Genomic DNA, 21,079 nt, shown 5'->3' with positions numbered 1-21,079 from the left:
TGAGCTGCAATTCTAAAAGTAATGCACACGTTTGTGGACAAAGTACTAAGGAACAAGTATGAGAATTTATAAGATAATGGCATCAGATATGTAATGTGCAGTAGATTTTACACATCTGAAAATGTGAAACTGAGAAAATTGCATTTTTCTAAAAACATGCACATTTTTTAATACTTTCACTTCAACTTACTCATTAAAACTGTCCTGCAGCATAAGTCACACCCTCCTTCTTCCGTTTTGCAGCCTACTGGTTAATCTTTGTGACCTTCATCTTCCGTCGAGTTGCTTTTTTCTTCTCAGAGGACGATCGCTGACTTTCATACTTCCTGCGAGCATCAAGCCTAAGGACTGCCTGTTCTGTCACATGAGCAACTGAAGTTCTTTTGATGTCCAGCTTCAGGTCTATTGTTGCACTGCATTCCATATTGAACTCTGCCACAGCATTACATACACAAATTCCAAGTCTCTTTCTTGATACAAAAGTTTCCTTTGGACACTTTCTCCAGATGCTAGAATGCAGACATTCATTCTGATTCTGCGTGGCGCCACGGACACATCGGGATAGTACTTCATCAGAGGCCAGCCTCTGATATACAGGCATAATTTTGCATACTAATGGCTCAGAAAGCTTGACAGACATTTTGTCATGACTCTGAGGCACCTTACCTTCCGCTATGCTTTTGTTGTAGAAGCACCAAGAATCTAAGCCTTGGGGGCATTTCTTATGTTGGGGCTTACTGTCAGTTGACATGTAGTGGCAGAGAGTGGCATAGATAGCATTTTTCATATTGGCAACATTAGGTGTGTTTTGTACAATAGCATTCCTATAATAGCTGGTAAGCTTGGTAATAGTAGCATTAGTAAGCCCACCTGAACGACCACCTAACTGCACACCCTTTATTTTCCAAGTCTGTACCATCTGTCGCAAACCTGATCCCATTCTTTTAGAAATGTGGTTCACACATTCCTCCTTCTTCAGTACCTTGTTGGTGCCATACACATTTTTGCTGACCAAATGGCTGAAAGTTTTAGAGTCACCATCAGAGAGGATAGTTGTGTAGCGCATCTGACAGTCTGTAATGGAACGATCCCATCAAATTCCAGCAGCAAACATTTCCATTGCTACAGAACTACCCTCATAATTTTGCTGACATTCCCCATTCTTCTTATGATTCACATACCACACATTAAATTCTGGAGACCCTGAACCAAGCTCAGCAGAGGTCATGACACACATTGGGCAGTATTTTGATATCACCTCATAGTCTAAGACTAACCCTGTTAGAAGGTCTATTACTATGCCTATGCCATAAGCTGAAGTGTATCCTCGGTTATGCCAGGTCCCATCGTAGGAGACTGCAATATCAATTACAGCATTACTAGTACCTTCAGAATTACCATCAAGTGTGCCATATGCCCTACGTACCACTTCTCTTGACTGGGAGAGAGTAAGATATTTTAGTCTCTTGGATTCTACGGCTAAAAGAGTCATATGTCTTGTGAATGTTTTAGAATCCATGCCCGACATACCCAATGTGGCACAAAATTTCTCCAACCCCCTGTGCCCTACACCTACACTAAGACATGCATCGACACTCTTCCTATTGATGTCAAAGGGGGGCCTTTGTGTTTTAGTGTCATCTTTTACCCGAGGACTTGAATAAGTTTGACTTGGACAGCAGCCACACTTGGTACACTTGACACATAGTTTATGAGCTAAGCCATGCCTTTCTCTTACTTGGACAGTTAGCGATGATTCCCCACACTCATTACATTTCAAATTCTTCACTAGTTCACAAAACATGGAAGAGTGTACCAGAATATATTCACCATTTGTTGATTGTAATTTAGGCCTACTTTCTAAATCCAGGTTTTCCAATAAACCTAACTTTTGTGCACTCTTACAAATAATATCTCTTTCATCAGCAGTGTTCTGGGAATTGACGGGTGTTTCAAGACGTGAGGTCACAAGCACCTGCTCATTACCAGTTTGGTCTGAAATGCCAGCTTCCTTACCTGAAGATTTCCACCTAGCAGCCGCAAGTTTCAAACCTTTTTCAGATTTCTTCTTGCTTTTGCATATAGGCTTACGCCAGCGCAAGGTGACTGAATGCATTTCGTAATCACTAAATAATACACTCACTGAAAGCAATACAAATCACAAAAAACTTCACAACCACAATAAATTACAAAAGAAGGTACAATTGTATCTCGATAACTTGTTTGTAAACAGAGGTAACCATGCGCCACGGAAATCGGTAGTCATTACATATATTTTAGAAATAGCACTAGTTCATTTACTGGTAGTATAAGCAACTATAATATCTCAAGAAATAAGAAAACAAAATCTAAATATATCATTTCCTCATGTCAACCGTATGAAATATTTATTTATTTTCAAACATATGAAGTATTTATATAGTTTACGTAGTAATAGTGTCGATATTCAACGCTAGATAGAAGCACAAAGCAGAGCCATTAGTACAGTGGGTATTTCAAGTGCAAGATTCAAAATTATCCGATGAAAAATGCATAAATTCCTGTACAGTATAATGCTCTGTAAGGAACCAAGAGAAAGGGACGTTTAAATGACTGTGCGGCAGGCATTTAAATCTCTCGCTGTGCCTTTAAAAATGGCGGAACATGAAAATAATACCACTACTTGATCCGCAATGGTCAGGGGTTCAATAATATGCGTAAAACGAAAAATCGAATTATTTGACAAAATATGCCTAAAACTCAGTCCCAGTGTCCCTTAATAATAATAATATCATCGTCACTAAAGCTGATAAAGGTCCCACCATAGTATTACTACATAAAGATGATTACATTAAAAAAACCGAAGATTTCTTCGCTAATAGCAGTTTTACTATTATTAATAAATGTCCCACCCCCAAAATCCAACGAAGTTTGAAGAACCTGTTGAAGAATCTACCGTTCTTATTACAAGAACACGAATATCAGAAACTTATAATAATGAACCCGAAACTTCCAACTGCAAAAGCTTTGCCAAAAGTCCATAAAAAAGACGTACCTATACGCCCTATTATCAACTGCATGAACATCCCTTCTTACAAAGTTTCAAACTTTTTGCATAATTTTCTCAGTAAACACTTTAAATTCATTAATACAGCCTATATAAGAAATTCCGTTGAATTTTGTGAAAAATTATCGAAATTCAATCTTGAGCATAATCATATAATGGTATCCTATGATATTACCAATATGTATTCCAATATTCCGGTAAGCAAAACTGTCAAGATTATTAAATCAAACCTTTTAAAACACAGTAACCTTAGCAAATGCGAAATAGATAATTTCATCAGTCTGTTAGAATTTGTATTTAATAATAACTATTTCACCTTCAATAATAGAATATATCATCAAAAGGGCCTAGCAATGGGTGACCCGATCTCGGGCATTCTAGCTAATATCTTTATGGATGATTTGGAAAATAACAAAATAATCAATAATATTAATGGTCTTTAATTATGGTTAAGGTATGTTGATGACACTTTGGCCATTATAGATACACAGAAAAACGATAGTCACAGTGTGCTAACATCCCTTAATGAGCTTGACAATGATGTCAAATTCACTAAGGAATACGAGATCAATGGTTCTCTAAACTTTTTGGATTTAAACGTTTCAAGAGAGAATAATAAGTTCATTTTTCAAATATTTAGAAAGCCTTCTTGTGCCCCCATCACTATAAGAAACGATTCCCTACATCCGCAATCTCATAAACAGGCTGCATTTTTTAGTGTTGTCTATAGAGCATTAAAATCCCGCTGACAACTGAAAATCGCAAAAAAGAACTAAACTATATTAAGGATTTGGCCAGAATTAACGGCTATAACCCCTTAATGATTAATAAAATCATTAACAAGATAAAATTAAAAACCACAACGAAACTGATTCCGGACAAGCCTAAAAAAACGAAATATGCTCCCTTCACCTACACAAATCCAGGCCTATTTCAAGTTACTAACCCTCTAAAGAAATACGAAATTAATATCGCTTATAGAACCCGATATACGAACCGTAATATATTCTTCAATTCAAATATAGTTAACATTAATCACAATAAATTCTCGAACTCTGGTATCTATAGGCTTAAATGCACCCATTGTGGATTCTCCTATATCGGACAGACCGGACGTAGCTTTTTGACCAGATACCTTGAACACTACAACGCTTCGAAACATAAAAAGTATTCCGCCATGAGCACCCATATGGAAGAGACTGGCCACAGTTTTACTACAATTGAAAAAGACCTTCAAATCTTGAAATACGTCAATAAAAGTAAACTTATGACAGAGTTTGAGAACATTTACATATTCCTAGACCAGCATTTTAACGGACATCAAAATTTAAATGATACTTCAGAAATTAAAAGTCCAATAATCGAGAAAATTCCAGAACTACTTTCTCTTTTCAATATAAATAATAATAACTTTACTAGAATCTTTAATTATACAACTGTTAATAATACAACAACTACTACTCTACTGCCCTCTCATGCGACACCCCCTCCACGAATACCCGACCCGTCCAAGGAATCGGTCACCCCTCCTCCTCACATGACTCACTCCCCGCCTCTACGTATACATACATACAACACTAGAAGCAGCAATAAGGTTACTCGCCAGTTTGCTTCACGCAGCCAACGTTAGCGAACACTTCACACTAGTCCCAAAGGTAAGCCTCCTTCTTCAATTTTTTTTCATTATAACATAACTTTATTTTTCCTCCCTTTTCTTTCATTCCAGATTTCTAACTCCAATTGTGCCATAATCTGCTCCATCCATCTCTGATTTGCTGGAACTCTCCCTACTTTCAAGATTATAGTTACTCTTTAACGAGTTCACATTGGTGTCCTATGTTGTATACGATGAATTTTACTGCTAGCGTGTAAATACGGAGTAGTTCAACTTGTATTTCCTTCTGGCATTGTGTTTGGCACTCCTACAGAATTCCTAATTACTGGAGATCACGTCATTTTAACCTTTGTTTCGTCGCCATGCGCCTTTTAACTGGCTCAGTTTGACTCGTACTATTCAATAAACTCTATTTCAACTTTTGTTTTGCTCAATTTAAGAACTCCATCGTCAATAATTAATCCACGCTTCACGCATTGACATATATTTTAAGATCCACTATATCTATATTCTTTTACTTTAACAACCTCATGATTGTTTTAACTTTACAGACTACCATCGTTCAATGTATTCCACTACAAATACTTGCTGTTAATCTGTACATATTGTTACAATTTCAAGTCTAATGTTATCATTTTACTTTTTATTATGGCATTGTCACTCTTTTAACAATTTTTATCATTTCAGCTCAGGGCCCCGACCTAATCTTTGTAAATTAAGGCTAATGATGTTCGCTATGTCGAACGAAACATGTTCCATTATTTAAGGCACCTCATGATTATTTTATAATTCAATGAGTAATGTATTGTATTGTGTAGGTGGTTGTTAATAAAAGGATTTTATAATTTTAATAAGGTGCTTGAAGGCAAAATACTCGCATCCTAGCAATACCGGTTAACGAGATGTTATACTTGCAATTACTTATGTATTCTTTTTATCAACATACATATACATACATACATTATCATTATAGACTGTTATGCCATTCAGCGTTCAGTCTGCAAGCCTCTGTGAATTTACTAAACGTCGCCAGCAATCCTCTATTTGCAACTAGTGCTGTGGCCTCATTTAGCTCTATACCTCTTATCTTCAAATCGTTAGAAACTGAATCTAACCATCGGCGTCTTGGTCTCCCTCAACTTCTCTTACCCTCCATAACTGAGTCCATTATTCTCCTAGGTAACCTATCCTCCTCCATAAGCCTCACACGACCCCACCACCGAAGCCGGTTTATGCGTACAGCTTCATCCATTGAGTTCATTCCTAAATTAGCCGTTATCTCCTCATTCCGAGTACCCTCCTGTCATTGTTCAAACCTGTTTTACCAGTAATCATTCTCGCTACTTTCATGTCTGTTACTTATGAATAAGAAATCCTGAGACCACCCAACGTTTGCTCACGTAAAGCAAAGTTGGTCTGAAAACAGACCGATGTAAAGATAGTTTCGTCTGGGAGCTGACTTCCTTCTTACAGAATACTGTTGATCGTAACTGCGAGCGCACTGCATTAGCTTTACTACACCTCGATTCAATCTCACTTACTATATTACCATTCTGGGAGAACACACAACCTAAATGCTTGAAATTATCGACCTGTTCTAGTTTTGTATTGCAACCTTTCCACCCCACGCCATTTGCCGCATAGAACCAAATGACTGCATGATAATCCCTAAAAAGTCGGGATACCGCCATATAGCACCATACGCCAAAGCGCCTGATGGAAAGGGACCTTTTTAGTCTAGAGTCAAATGCCACCTCATCAGGAAAGAACAACAAAAAAAATTTTCACAATGATGGGTGAGCAAATGCTCTTCCGACCGTGCAAGTGTCTACTGCACCCTTCCGTTCCATAGAATCAAACCACCGACCTCCCAAGGCCATGGTGCGTTCGCGGCAGAAGATCAAAGAAAATAACACATAACTAGCTTAAAGGCATAAATGAACGGAAGAAAACCTGGGATACAATGTTATTCGGCAAAATGACAGGCAGACAATTTTTAAATGCCTATTTATTGAGCCTTGATAAATCAAATTAATTAAAGGTTGATCCCGAATATTTATAGTATATCAATGTTGAATATGCAATGTCCAATGGACTAAATACAAATTGTAAAGTGTCAAAAATTTTATTTCTCCTTTACCTCTTTCTTCTTCCCGACATGATGATAAATATTACATTATAATTTGTATAACATACTTTTTAAAAAATCAGAAATATCCTTATAAATGCGACGGTTATCATTAATAACTTTCTTCACTATCAGAAGAAGCAATTATTTATACAACAATTAAATTGAAGATAACTTGAAGTGGTCACCTAGCTAAATTAATTATATTACAAAAATAAACAAAGAATAAATGAATGCTAGTCGATATAATCCTAATCAAAATAAAATGACTGATGTCGGGTCCAGAAATCGAACCCACATCCCAATGAATCCAATGACAAAAATTACGAAAATAAAACTCGATTTGTCATCCACATAAAGAGTGAAACACGACTAAAAGAATGTATAAAAAAGGAAAATTTGTACACATAATATGAAAAGAAACAATAACAATATAAACATGCAATTGGCTGTATATAAAAAAATATGTGACAACAAAAATCCATGGTTGCCTCAGAACTCGAACCGATGATATCCAAGATGGCATCGACAAACGGGACAAAAAAACCTGCCTTTCTTAATTAATCATAGGGTCAACAAATATATAATAATACTGGCGTTCCAGCTAGTTAAATATTATTATAAGATCATACATGGAAAAGTAAAAGAATCCTTTAAACAATAATCGGTGTCGCACTGCCTTCATTCTAAGTGGAATAGCTCGAACAATACAGCATACAGTAATCCTCTACAAGGGGCAAGCCCTCTCGCTACCCTTCCATCTTCGCTCAGCTCGTAAATCTCTGGACGTCAAAGCCCTAGCAAATAATGCCCCGGTGTGGCAGAAATATCCTTTCAACATCTCAAGGTGAAAGCAAATCGTTTCCCTTGGAACACATATTTGTTAAATAATCTTATTTCATTATATATTCTCATATCATATTTCCAAAGCTCCATTGGCTTATAAATTCACTGTCCTGCCACAATTCTATAATACAATATCAATCCACTGTTCATTTTCTCATATTCACATCCTTCAACTTAGAATGACCGGCTTCGATTCCATCCGATTACAGAATACAGCCTTGGTTTTTCCTACATTTTAAAATCAAATCAATAAAATCAAAAATGGATTTTAAACATATTCATAATGTTATTCTCATATATAGAAAGGGAAAATATTCGACATTAAAGGAAAACGCTAATCTCAATAGGAGGGCGCTTGTTCGATGTCCAGGCATGTCACAAGTTACGCATATAATTAATACAGCCATCAACAAATATATTATCATGCAAATTACGTGAAAATAAGAGTGCCTTGCTATCCTGATGTTAACAGTCGATAATCCATTTTTACAAGCATAATCACCATGCATTATCATAATAAGCTTGGATATCACGTAAATAAATTATACAAAATTACGGCTTGGGTCAGTGCCAAAACAAATCTACTTTCTATTACATTTACCTAATCTAAGCACTCTCAGACTAACTAATATTTTATCATCACGTCAAATACATGCATTACGTTAATTATATATATATATATTTAAGCCCATGGAGTAGACTATTAATTCCATGAAATGAACATAAATGGATATGAAGACCACTCACAAGTTCTCTCTCTAATTAAAAAATACATGCAATTTACATGTCTAACCTAATTTACGTGATCTGCATAATGAATAACCGCGAATTTATTAAAAAATGATTTCATTTTAGTACTTATCATCATGTCGTAACAATCCAAGGTTCGGGTCCCGGGTAAGACACTCATCTTCATTTTTTAAGCTTCCATGGTGTTGACGTTCGTCACGGGTTCATGTCCGTTGCTACTCCCGCTGAGCACGTTCATAATCCAATGGTTATCGTCTACACTTATAACATTTTTTATGAGATTAAGCCTTGTTGCGTCACTTTAACACAAAAAATACAATTATTACACTATAATGAAATTAATACTTGTTGCATCACTTAAAAAGTTACAAATATACCGTCCTTGCGATCACATAACTTCAACCTTTTTTTAAATACTATTGTTTGTAGACAATTACAATATTCTCGAAGATATAAACTGTACATTTACATTCTGAAACACTAAATAGATCAGAACACCATCAAACCGTGGTTCTGCTTTGGATCCTTCGCGTGAAGTGGATACTGTTGTCATCATCGCGATTCCTTTTATAAACTTTCCCCCTCTCATGCAAGAGATAGTGGATAATCCCCACTACTTTTTTAATTAATAGTTCCACGTGTCGTATGACATCGGTAATACACTCAAACGTGTGACTCAGTTTCTTAAGTAGTCTGGTTATGTGCGGAACCTGAATTGTTCGGCTATTTATTTAAAATTAATTATCACAATAATGCCCCTACAATGTCCTCCATGAGGGTGCTGCGTACAAGGGACGCTTAGCGTGTTATATAATGCAACGATTGCGTATTCTTCCACACATTAATATATTATAAAGAATTGGAATTTTGGCAGATGTCTATAATGAAATCATATAACATCCCGAGGTTTCCCATATTAAATATTATGCATGTCTCGAAATCTCATCATACAAATGCAACTCGCGAGCTGGCAACACCGTGTTCGGCCATTTTTTCAACGGGTGAAGGTATCATTATCGATTTTTCTGGCTTGACATTTTCTTCTCTCTCTCTCTATCTGTGTATTCTTTTAGTTAAGACGGAGTGGTGTTTAGCAGTCTACAAAGGTTGTGTAAGCATGTGCAACCTAATGCAACTTTTTGTAACAAGTACGAGGGAGCTTTACAAAGGTTTTTCACTGCCAAATAATTAATAAATAAATATGTACATGACCGATAAGGTCACAGTATCACCAATCTGGCATTCAGTTCTGTTGAATTTCTTACCTACTGACATCAATTTAGTCTTCGAAAGGCTAATTTTCATACCATACTCATTGCACCTATTTTCAAGTTCCAAGATATTAGACTGCAGGTTTTCGGTACAATCTGCCATTAAGACCAAGTCGTCAGCATAGGCCAGACTGCTTACTACATTTCCACCTACCGAGCTCCATAGCTGCAGTCGCTTAAGTGCGGCCAGTATCGAGTATTGTGGAGATAGTGGGTTCGAACCCCACTGTCGGAAGCCCTGAAGATTGTTTTCCGAGGTTTCACATTTTCACACCAAGCAAATGCTGGGGCTGTATCTTAATTAAGACCACGGACGCTTCCTTTCCACTCCTAGCCCTTTCCTCTCACATCGTCGCCATAAGATCTATCTGTGTCAGTGCGACTTAAAGCAACTTCCAAAAAATTGCATTTCCACCCAACTGAATCCCTGCCTGTCGTTTTATACCTTTCAGCAGATGATCCATGTAAACTACAAACAGCAAAGGTGAAAGATTACAGCCTTGTCCAACCCCTGTAAGTACCATGAACCAAGAACTCATTCTACCATCAATTCTCACTGAAGCCCAACTGTCAACATAAATGCCTTTGATTAATTTTAATAATCAACACCTAATTCCATAGTCCTGAAGTATGGCGAACGACTTTTCCCTCGGTACCCTGTCATGTGCTTTCTCTAGATCTTCGAATCATAAAAATAACTGCCTATTCCTCTCGTAGCATTTTTCAGTTACCTGGCGCATACTGAAAAGCGGATCCTGACAGCCTCTCTGTGGTCTGAAACCACACTGGTTTTCATGTATCTTCCTCTCAACAACTGATCGCACCCTCCCTTCCAAGATGCCAGTGAATACTTTGCCTGGTATACTAATCAATGAGATACCTCGATAGTTGTTGCAATCCTTCCTGTTCCCTTGCTTATAGATATGTGCAATTACTGCTTTTGTCCAATCTGAAGGTACCTTACCAACACTCCATGCATATTTTACTACTCTATGAAGCCATTTCATCCCTGCCTTCCCACTATACTTCACCATTTCAAGTCTAATTTCATCTATTCCTGCTGATTTATGAAAATGGAGTTTATTTACCATCCTTTCCACTTCCTCAAGCGTAAATTCTCCAACATCATTTTCCTCCTCCCTATGAGCTTGGCTGTTCGCAACACCACCAGGAAAATTTCCTTTTACGTTGAAAAGATGTTCAAAATGTTCCCTCCACCTCTCCAGTGATTCTCTGAAATCTATTATGAGTTCACCTGAATTACTCAAAACACTGTTCATTTCGTTTTTCCCTCCCTTCCTGAGATTGTTTATTACTGTCCAGAAAGGTTTCCCTGCTGCTTGACCTAGCCTTTCCATGTTATTAGCAAAATCCTCCCACGACTTCTTTTCGGATTCAGCAACTATTTGTTTTGCTCTGTTTCTTCATCTACGTACAAATCCCTGTCTGCCCCGGCCCTTGTTTGGAGCCATTTCTGACAAGCCTTCTTTTTACGTTTACAAGCTGCTCTCACTTCATCATTCCACCAAGATGTTCGCCTTTTCCCATCTTAACACACAGTTGTTCCTAGGCATTCTCTTGCTGTTTCTACTATATCATCCCTGTATGCCACCCATTCTCTTCCTATTTCCTGAACCTGCTAACTGTCTACTGTTCGAAACTTCTCACTAATCATATCCATGTACTTCTGTCTAATTTTCTCGTCCTGGAGAGTTTCTACCCTTATGCGTCAATTTATCAATCATACTATAATTTAATCCCACGTCCTTGGTTGTGATACGGGAGGATTAAAACGAGCTGCGGCACATAGCAGACTTAAATATAACAAAAGTATAGCTATCAGCACTACAGTGTAAAACTTACGTCTCTGTTTTCCATTTAATGATGTACCGAATTCGTAAACATTCACAGTTATTACACAAGTCGCGTATAATTTGAAGATACTATACCCAGCTCGGGGCAGAACAAAAAATAGTGTTATTTTTTATAAAAATATTTCGGGAAATTTTTAAATTCTATAATTTCCAAGAATTCTATTCAGTCATGGAACCCAAAGGCAAGCTATAAACCTTCTGTTTATACGGAATAAATATAAATAATAACGATAAGTGCTTAACGCAGGGCTGCTACAGTGCACAGCACTGGGCGCTGTGAAATATACATCCTCAACTTCGTTTCCTTTCAGTCAACAATAGCAACAGCGAAACTCTTCTTGGCATCACAGGAGCTCCAGTTCCTCGCCGAGAACAGTACACTTCAACCTAGATCTTATTAGTAAAAATTATTATTCCTCGCTGTTATTGTTCTTCTGTGGACATGGGTAAACTCACAATATATTTCTATCACAATATATGATCTCCTAATTTAAAGATTAATAATTTCGTGTGTCTGTTGCTAGCCTGGTGCAGAACGTTGTAATGCAGACTTTCCGACGATTGTGGGTGGTGTCTGCCATGTATGGGGAACTGTGTGTTAGTGCGATGTGTGTGTGTGTGTGAATGCAGAAATGTTGAAGACAGCACTAACACCTAGTCCCAGTTCCAAGGGAATTAGCCGTTTAAGATTCAAATCCCTCGACCAGACTGGAATCGAAACCGGGGTCCCGAGGACGGGAGGTCATGACGCTGACCATTCAACCATGGAGCACATTGAGGAAAACTCACCCGCAACAGCTACTATAGCCACAAGTCCGAGGTACAACACGTTCAGACGGCGACTCATCTGGAACAACCAAACAAACGGCATTACTTTTTATACAGTATATGAAAGTAGAGAAATATGGTTACACATGAGGGGGATGTTGCAGCACATCAGCTGGAAGAAGTACTCACTATAGGACCAAATGTAATAAGCAGGCGGTATGGTTTAATTTATACTTTATCAGTTCGAAACACCAGGTAGGCCTATGGAACCGCAGTCTTTTGTGTTTATGCTTCATGAAGTGAGACAAACTGACTGAAGATTTTAAAGTTTCGCGACGACTTTCCTTCGTTGAAGAAACTACAATAGTCCTAATAATTACGTAAGGTTGGAATACGTCAACAATGTTCACAAGGAACCATATTATTATTATTATTATTAGTAGTAGTAGTAGTAGTAGTAGTAGTAGTAGTAGTAGTAGTAGTAGTAGTGTGAGCAAAGTAGGTTCTGGAACAATGGGTGCTGAATCAACATTTCCCATGCTTTTGGCGGGAAATTTGAATATTTGCTGAGTCAGCATTTTTTGTGAGACAAGCAGAAACTAGTTGAAACCCTCGTTCTTCCAATATTCGATTATTGTGACGTAGTTTACAAAGATGTGAAAACCGAGCTTCGAGATAAACTACAACGTGCACAGAATGCCTGTGTAAGATTTATATGTAATCTGAAATTTTCAGATCATGTTACCCAGTCTTACGTCGACCTCGGATGGCTACGCCTTGAAGACAGACGCAAGCTGCATACCCTGACTTCATTGCACCGAATCCTTACCTTACAATCCCCATCTTACCTGTATGAACGATTTCATAGCCTTTCTGAACACCATGATAAAAACACCAGAGCGCTGAGCTCGACATTGCTCGCTATTCCTAAGCATAAATCCTCAACCTACAACAATTCCTTCACTGTTGTGGCCAGCCGTGAATGGAACTTCCTTCCGCAGGAGGTCAAAGGGATATCAGACCACGGAAGATTTAAAAGTATGTGTTCAAAATATCTCTATGAAACGAGCTCGTAGTGCGACAGTCTTCTTCTTCTTCTTCTTCTAATGGTCATTCTTCTTCTTCTTCTTCTTCTAATGGTCATTCTTCTTCTTCTTCTTCTCCTCCTCCTTCTCCCCATGGTCCTTCTTCTTCTTCTTCTTCTTCTTCTTCTTCTTCTTCTTCTTCTTATCATTATTGATTATTATTATTATTATTGTTATTATTATTATTATTATTATTATTATTATTATTATTATTATTATTATTATTATTATTAGTAGTAGTAGTAGTAGTAGTAGTATTCATCAGTAGTGTTAGAAAGTACTCAGCTGTGGTTTTCCTGCATAGTTATCCTTATCCCTATCCCCATTTTGCAATGTTTTTCATCCACAGTAAACTCATGAAAACTGAACATTTCGTCAATGTGATATACTTCTGGAATTGGACAAATTAATTGTAAATATTAGTAGGTTTATCTATATTATTACTATTATTATTGAAATTGTAATTCGTTCTTTGTTGTATGTTAATTTCTTCGCAGGAAGCAAAATGTTAATTTATACTGTGTATTAAAATAGTAGTCCGCCTCTGTGGTGTAGTGGTTAGCGTGATTAGCTGCCACCCCCGGAGGCCCGGGTTCGATTCCCGGCTCTGCCACGAAATTTGAAAAGTGGTACGAGGGCTGGAACGGGGTCCACTCAGCCTCGGGAAGTCAACTGAGTAGAGGTGGGTTCGATTCCCACCTCAGCCATCCTGGAAGTGGTTTTCCGTGGTTTCCCACTTCTCCTCCAGGCGAATGCCGGGATGGTACCCAACTTAAGGCCACGGCCGCTTCCTTCCCTCTTCCTTGCCTATCCTTTCCAATCTTCCCATCCCTCCACAAGGCCCCTGTTCAGCATTGCAGGTGAGGCCGCCTGGGCGAGGTACTGGTCATACTCCCCAGTTGTATCCCCCGACCAAGAGTCTGAAGCTCCAGGACACTGCCCTTGAGGCGGTAGAGGTGGGATCCCTCGCTAAGTCCGAGGGAAAAACCGAACCTGGAGGGTAAACAGATGATGATGATGATGATGATTAAAATAGTTATTTTTATGTACAGCAGGATAGCATAGTACCGTAGTAATTTGTTTCATTCTCTTTCTTCATTTATTCAGTACTAGCAAGATACCCGTGCTTCGCTACGGTATTTTACTGAAATTTATAATTGAATGCTTATTGTTTTAGATATATAATCCGCCGAAATTCGCGATCTGACTCGTTTTCAGCGAGAATCCACCAAAATTCCCGATCTGACTCGTTTTCTATTAGAATACGGCACGTTTCCTCACATTTTTCAATCTTTCTTCCCAGCAATCGATTTCGTACTACCCGGACTACGCTCAGGTATTCCTCCCGGCCAGCTGGGTCCGTAAATCTTTGCCATCTTTTCCTATAATCATTTTTAATATCGATAAAATCCTTCAGGAGATCCGGCGTGGTGTCATATTGGGTGCCTTGGCGGCACTGAACCCGCGGCCGGACTGCATTCTTAGTCATTACCCGTCCAGGAGCCGTTTCCAGCGCGGTCCGCACATTTGACGACGGTCCGGAACATTAGTATTATTATTATTATTACTATTATGTGTTGCTGGAATGGCTGATGACAGGGAAAACCGTAGTATCCGGAGAAAAACCTGTCCCGCCTCCGTTTTGTCCAGCACGAATGTCACATGGAGTGACCGGGATTTGAACCACGGAACCCAGCTGTGAGAGGCCGGCGCGCTGCTGCCTGAGCAACGGAGGATCCTTATAAGTACATTAATAACAGTAAAATTAATTGGTCTCACCTCTTTCTACACCCCACCGCCGTTAAGTTTATTTACCACCACCCCCCCCCCAAAAAAATTAAAAGAAGGCTTGTTTCTTTATGTTTAAAGGAGATTCCAAACACCAATGTTCACGTCTATTACCTTCAGTTTTGAGATATAAGTATCCCCATAAAAGTAATTTACTTTTTTCACTTCATTTCACACTACTCCCCCCTCCCCCAAGTGAACTTTCCCGCAAAAAATACTTGTTTCTTTGATAGTAAAGGATCTTCTAAATACCAATTATCACGACTCTAACTTCTTCAGTTTTTGATTCATGTGTCCTCATGAAAGGAATTCAACTCCTTTACACTCCCGCCCTCCAAGATGGTTTCCCGCCCAAAACCCCGTTTTTCTTTGTTTTTAAAGGAGATCCAAATGCGAATTTTCACGTCTGTAACAACTTTAGTTTTTATTAGATGCATGTATTCTCATACAATTTAGCCAAATAATTTTTCAATTCTTTCACCCCCCCCCCCATCCCGGCTTCATAGGATTTTAAGATAATACGTGTTTCTTTACTTTTAAAGCAGATTGAAAATATCAAATTTCACGTCTGTAACATCTTCATTTTTGATATATCAGTAGCCTAATTAAAAGAATTCAACACCATTTTTAGTCACTTTTACCCCCCCCCCTACCACCCAAGTGATATTTCCGAAAACTAAAAATACACGTTTCTTTATGTTTAATAGAGATAAAAAATACCATTTTCACTTCTGTAACATGTTAAGTTTTTTAAGATATACTGTAAAAATTCTCATTTTAAAATTTCACCCCTTTTGAGTTCCCCTTAAGTGGAGTTTCCAAAAACAAATCACCTATGTTTCTTTACATTTACAGGAGATTCCAAACACCCACTTTTTACGTCTGTAACATTTTACGTTTCCGAGATATTCTGTAGATATAGTCTTTCAAAAAATTCACCCCAATTTGTCACTCCTGTTTAACCGCCATTAATTGGATTTTCCAAAAACTAAAAAATACGTGTTTCTTTATTTTTAAAGGAGATTCCATATACAAATTTTCATTTCTGTAATATCTTTCGTTTCGGACATATATGTATCCTCATTAAAGGCATGCAACCCATTTTTCACCCTTTTACACCCCTCCTATTGGGATTTACAGGAAACAAAAAAAAATACGTGTTCCTTTATTTTTAGAGGATATTCTAACTACCAATTTTTACATCTGTAAATTTTAAAGTTTTAAGATGTAGACACGCTCATTTTAAAAAATTCACCCCCCTTTTCACCCCCCAATATTTGGATTTTCCAAAAACGAAAAAATACGCGTTTCTTTACTTTTAAAGTACATCCCAAATACCAATTTTCAGGTCTGTAATATCTTCAGGTTCTGAAATATAAGTAGCCTCGTTAAAGGCATTCAACCCATTATTCACCCTTTTACACCCTTCCTATTGGGATTTTCTGAAAACAAAAAATACGTGTTTCTTTATTTTTAAAGGAGATTCTAAATACCAATTTTCACATCTATAACCTTTAAAAGTTTTGAGATATAGATACACTCATTTTAAAATATTACCCCTTTTCTCCCCCTTCCCTTAATTGGATTTTCCACAAACAAAAAAATACGTGTTTCTTTATTTTTAAAGGAGATCCCAAACACCGATTTTCAGGTCTGTACTATCTTCAGTTTCTGAGATATAAGTAGCCTCATTATAGGCTTTCAACCCATTTTCCACCCCTTTTCACTCCTCCTATTGCGATTTTCCGAAAACAAAAAAATACGTGTTTCTTTATTTTTAATGAAGATACTAAATACCAGTTTTTACATCTGCAAACTTTAAAAGTTTGGAGATATAGATTCACTCATTTTAAAAATTCACCCCCTTTTCACCCTCCCATTCATTGGATTTTCCAAAAACAAAAAAATACGTATTTCTTTATTTTTAAAAGAGATCAAAAGTACCAATTTTCATCTCTGTAATATCTTCAGTTTCTGAGATATAAGTACCGGTATCCTGATTGAAGGCATTCAACCCGTTTTCCACATTTTCACCCCTTTTCACCCCTCCTATTGGTGTTTTCAGAAAACAAAAAAATACGTGTATCCTTATTTTAAAAGAAGATTCTAAATACCAATTTTTACTTCTGTAAACTTTTAAAGTTTTGAGATATAGATACACTCTTTTTAAAATTTCAACCCCCTTTTCACCCCCTTAGCGATGGAATATCCAAAAATCCTCTCTTAGCGAGCACCTACATCTTAATATGAATATATCCCCAAAGTTTCATTTCTTTATGTCCAGTAGTTTTGGCTCGGCGATGATGAATCAGTCAGTCAGTCAGGACAAGTTATTTTATATATATAGATGTTATATATTTTTATGTTAATTATGTATTTCACTGGTTAAGTGTAAGACAGGGACACGTGTCCCTAACTTTGCCAGTTAAAATAAATCATGTCTATCTGTCTATCTATCTATCGTTGACCAGGGATCATTTACCCGTAGTTGACGTCATAATAACGCCATAACCTTACCTACGAGGGCAATCCTAACCAAACTGGCTCCCCATGGAGGAGCCCAATTAGTCAGGTAACTTTACCACCATGGACCCTAACATAACCTCATACAAGGAGACTTATCGGTCAGGTTAGAAACCGAGGTTTTTTGAGAGGGATAGAGAGAATACTCTCCTTCTCCTGGGGTCACCGCCTGACCCCGTCCAAAAATATTGCCTTGGGATCAGGAAGCCTCGACGGGCCGCTCTTCCGCATGGATGAGTGGCGAAGAAGTCGGGTCTGCACCCGGTTTTATAGAATGCTCACTGGCGCGGGCGGGGTGTTGCCAGGTGAGGGTAATGCACAGTGCGCATACGTAGATAGAATTTGAAGTGCACATGTACTGAAGCGCACACCGACGGCCAGTTCGTGAGTTACTCTATGTTGCGAAGATGGCTAACAGGTGATAGGATCAGGTAGCTGTTGGATCCGTATCCATCGCCAGGTGGCGCTAGGGGTTAACATGGCAACATGTGTACTGTACGCGCACTTTTTAGTGATAGATTTTTGTACTCGGTGAGAAGTAAGAAGGATGCTCTTCCGGTTCCGGTAAATACTGCCAACTGAATGGAAGTGAAATCTGAATTGAATCGATAATATGATCGATCGATATGAATTTTCTAAACCTTTATTATCTTAACGCCAACAACTGTGTCACACACACAATATATAATACTATATAATATTTCCCGATGCGAATCTTGTTCCTAGCATGAATTCTATAGTTTGGCTTTGCTGTGTAAACTACAACACTACGAGTACTTAAAGTGTACGCCAGATGTCGCACAGCGATGATAAACGATTCTTAGTTTGCGTTTCAAAAGTTGCCAATACGAATCTCGAAGATAACCGAAGTCGATCTATTCAGCACTAGGGTATAAATCTATCGCTAAAAAGTGCGCAGATAGTATATGAATGCGATAATATTGAATGCTTACAACTTATGTTTGATTTTATAACACTCACTGTCAGATTTTATCTTACCCTCTCCATAAATTTAAAATCTAGGTGTATTTAGTAACGAACAGGAAAGTTTAAACCAGTTAGCATGAAATGTGCTGTGTTCTGAACAGAAAAGAACACGCACGTGCTTTTGCGGTAGGACTCGCTGCGCTCTCCTCTTAGTTGACCTTTAACGTGCACGACCCTATGTTTGTTTCCGATGATTGAAAAACTCAGTTTTTATTAGAACCAGTTTACTATACAGATTTCAATACTAGAGGCTGCTGGCAGCATACTATATTGTTTACAACAGTCAGAGAATAACCCCTTGTGTTATGAACTAAAACGGAAGTAAAGGTAAAGGCGGAGATAGAGGGATAGGTAGATGAAGCTGGTGCTGAGAATGATAGAACCCCTTCTAGTAGCAGAATTTTCTGAAGCCTACAAGAATTGAATCCTTAAACTCAACTCAGAAAGCATATACTACTATTGCTCTTTTTGTTCTTACAACATCGACAAATCTGATATACTTACTTATTACACCTACATCATTGTTAAGTCTTGGAACTGGAACATAATCTTCAAACATGTGTATGAAATAATACTTACTTGTAACATAATATAAAAATTATACTTCACCGTTTTTCCTAACGGCCGGCCCCGTGGTGTAGGGGTAGCGTTCCTGCCTATTGCCCGGAGGCCCCGGGTTCGATTCCCGGCCAGGTCAGGGATTTTTATCTGGACCTGAGGGCTGGTTCGAGGTCCACTCAGCCTACGTGATTAGAATTGAGGAGCTATCTGACGGTGAGATAGCGGCCCCGGTCTAGAAAGCCAAGAATAACGGCCGAGGGGATTCGTCGTGCTGTCCACACGACACCTCGCAATCTGCAGGCCTTCGGAATGAGCAGCGGTCGCTTGGTAGGCCAAGACCCTTCAAGGGCTGTACTGCTATGGGGTTTGGTTTGGTTTTTCCTAACGTTTGATATAGCGAAAATATTATCTTTTCAACTTATTATTAACGTTTGATAGATGTGCTTTTGAACGAAGCTGTCTTGTTAGAGTTGCGAAGTTAATACAGCAACAGAACGATATCTTATTTATAGAGGATAGATATCAAAATTCGAGAAGCAGGCTCGACTGAAGGGACTGCAGCCATCAACCTACACTCTCAAGTTGAGAGTGCCGTGCGTTGCTTTAATCTTTCTTATCCGACCTCTACTGCATAACTTTTGTTTTTTTTCAAGCTTGCTGCAAGCAACGTTTTAAAAAAGAAACATGACATTCTCAGGCAGTGTCTGTAAGGTTAGCCGGGTGAGTGTTGAACGTGGGCTTGAAACGTTGAAACTGATATACAGGCTACCTAGACGTCGCCTCTTCCCGAGAGATCTGTTTTACATGTCGTTAAATATCTCGTTACATTGTCATACGATATTGATATACGTAAGAACACGTGCACTGCTTACCTACCGTTGGGCACTAGGTTCAAACATGCCAACTTATACACAGCTGACACTCTAATGTCCGCCTCTGTGGTGTAGTGGTTAGCGTGATTAGCTGCCACCCCCGGAGGCCCGGGTTCGATTCCCGGCTCTGCCACGAAATTTGAAAAGTGGTACGAGGGCTGGAACGGGGTCCACTCAGCCTCGGGAGGTCAACTGAGTAGAGGTGGGTTCGATTCCCACCTCAGCCATCCTGGAAGTAGTTTTCCGTGGTTTCCCACTTCTCCTCCAGGCGAATGCCGGGATGGTACCTAACTTAAGGCCACGGCCGCTTCCTTCCCTATCCCTTCCAATCTTCCCATCCCATAGCAGGTGAGGCCGCCTGGGCGAGGTACTGGTCATACTCCCCAGTTGTATCCCCCGACCAAGAGTCTGAAGCTCCAGGACACTGCCCTTGAGGCGGTAGAGGTGGAATCCCTCGCTAAGTCCGAGGGAAAAACCGAACCTGGGGGGTAAACAGATGATGATGATGATGACACTCTAATTCATTCACCTGTCCGAGTTAAGAACACAATCCTCAAACTGAACGCTAGCTATCATGTAGACCCTTTTATAGAAGAATGCATTTCAGTAGGCTTAGCACACAATATGTCCCACTTGTGGCTCAGTGAAGAATGCAACGGTACACTACCTCACTACTTATACAGGGTGAAGCGTAATTCGCGCACTCGGGCGTCGCAGCGCGACTCCTCACATGCCAACAACAAAAAAAATGTCTCTTACAAAATTTCGTCTTGCGAGTATATCCGGCAGAAAAACGACGTTGAAGAGTAGCAATCTGGCAACACTGTAACCACATATATGATAACTACCTCTGTCAACAGGAGTTAGTCGTACTGTACAGTTGGTGCAGTGGATAGAGTTTTGTGTTACCATGCAGGAGGTCGAGTGGTCGATCCTGGGTTGAGGCGTATGTTTTTTTTTTTTTT

The 21,079-nt window shown here is 38.7% G+C and overlaps 1 protein-coding gene across 1 annotated transcript in view; it reads right to left on the bottom strand.

Annotated features, from left to right (window-relative positions):
- LOC136862849 (adhesion G protein-coupled receptor L4) overlaps window positions 1-21,079 on the bottom strand; it is a 122,996-nt gene that overhangs the window by 45,964 nt on the left and 55,953 nt on the right. The window contains exon 2 of the mRNA XM_067139112.2: window positions 12,320-12,377. Coding sequence (XP_066995213.2) covers window positions 12,320-12,377 — 58 coding nt within the window. The remainder of the gene's footprint in view (window positions 1-12,319; window positions 12,378-21,079) is intronic.

Source organism: Anabrus simplex, chromosome 2 (genome assembly GCF_040414725.1).
Source record: "Anabrus simplex isolate iqAnaSimp1 chromosome 2, ASM4041472v1, whole genome shotgun sequence".
Classification (NCBI taxonomy): domain Eukaryota; kingdom Metazoa; phylum Arthropoda; class Insecta; order Orthoptera; family Tettigoniidae; genus Anabrus; species Anabrus simplex.
Note: the sequence above shows the minus strand (reverse complement) of the source record. Positions and strands in the feature narration are given on the sequence as shown.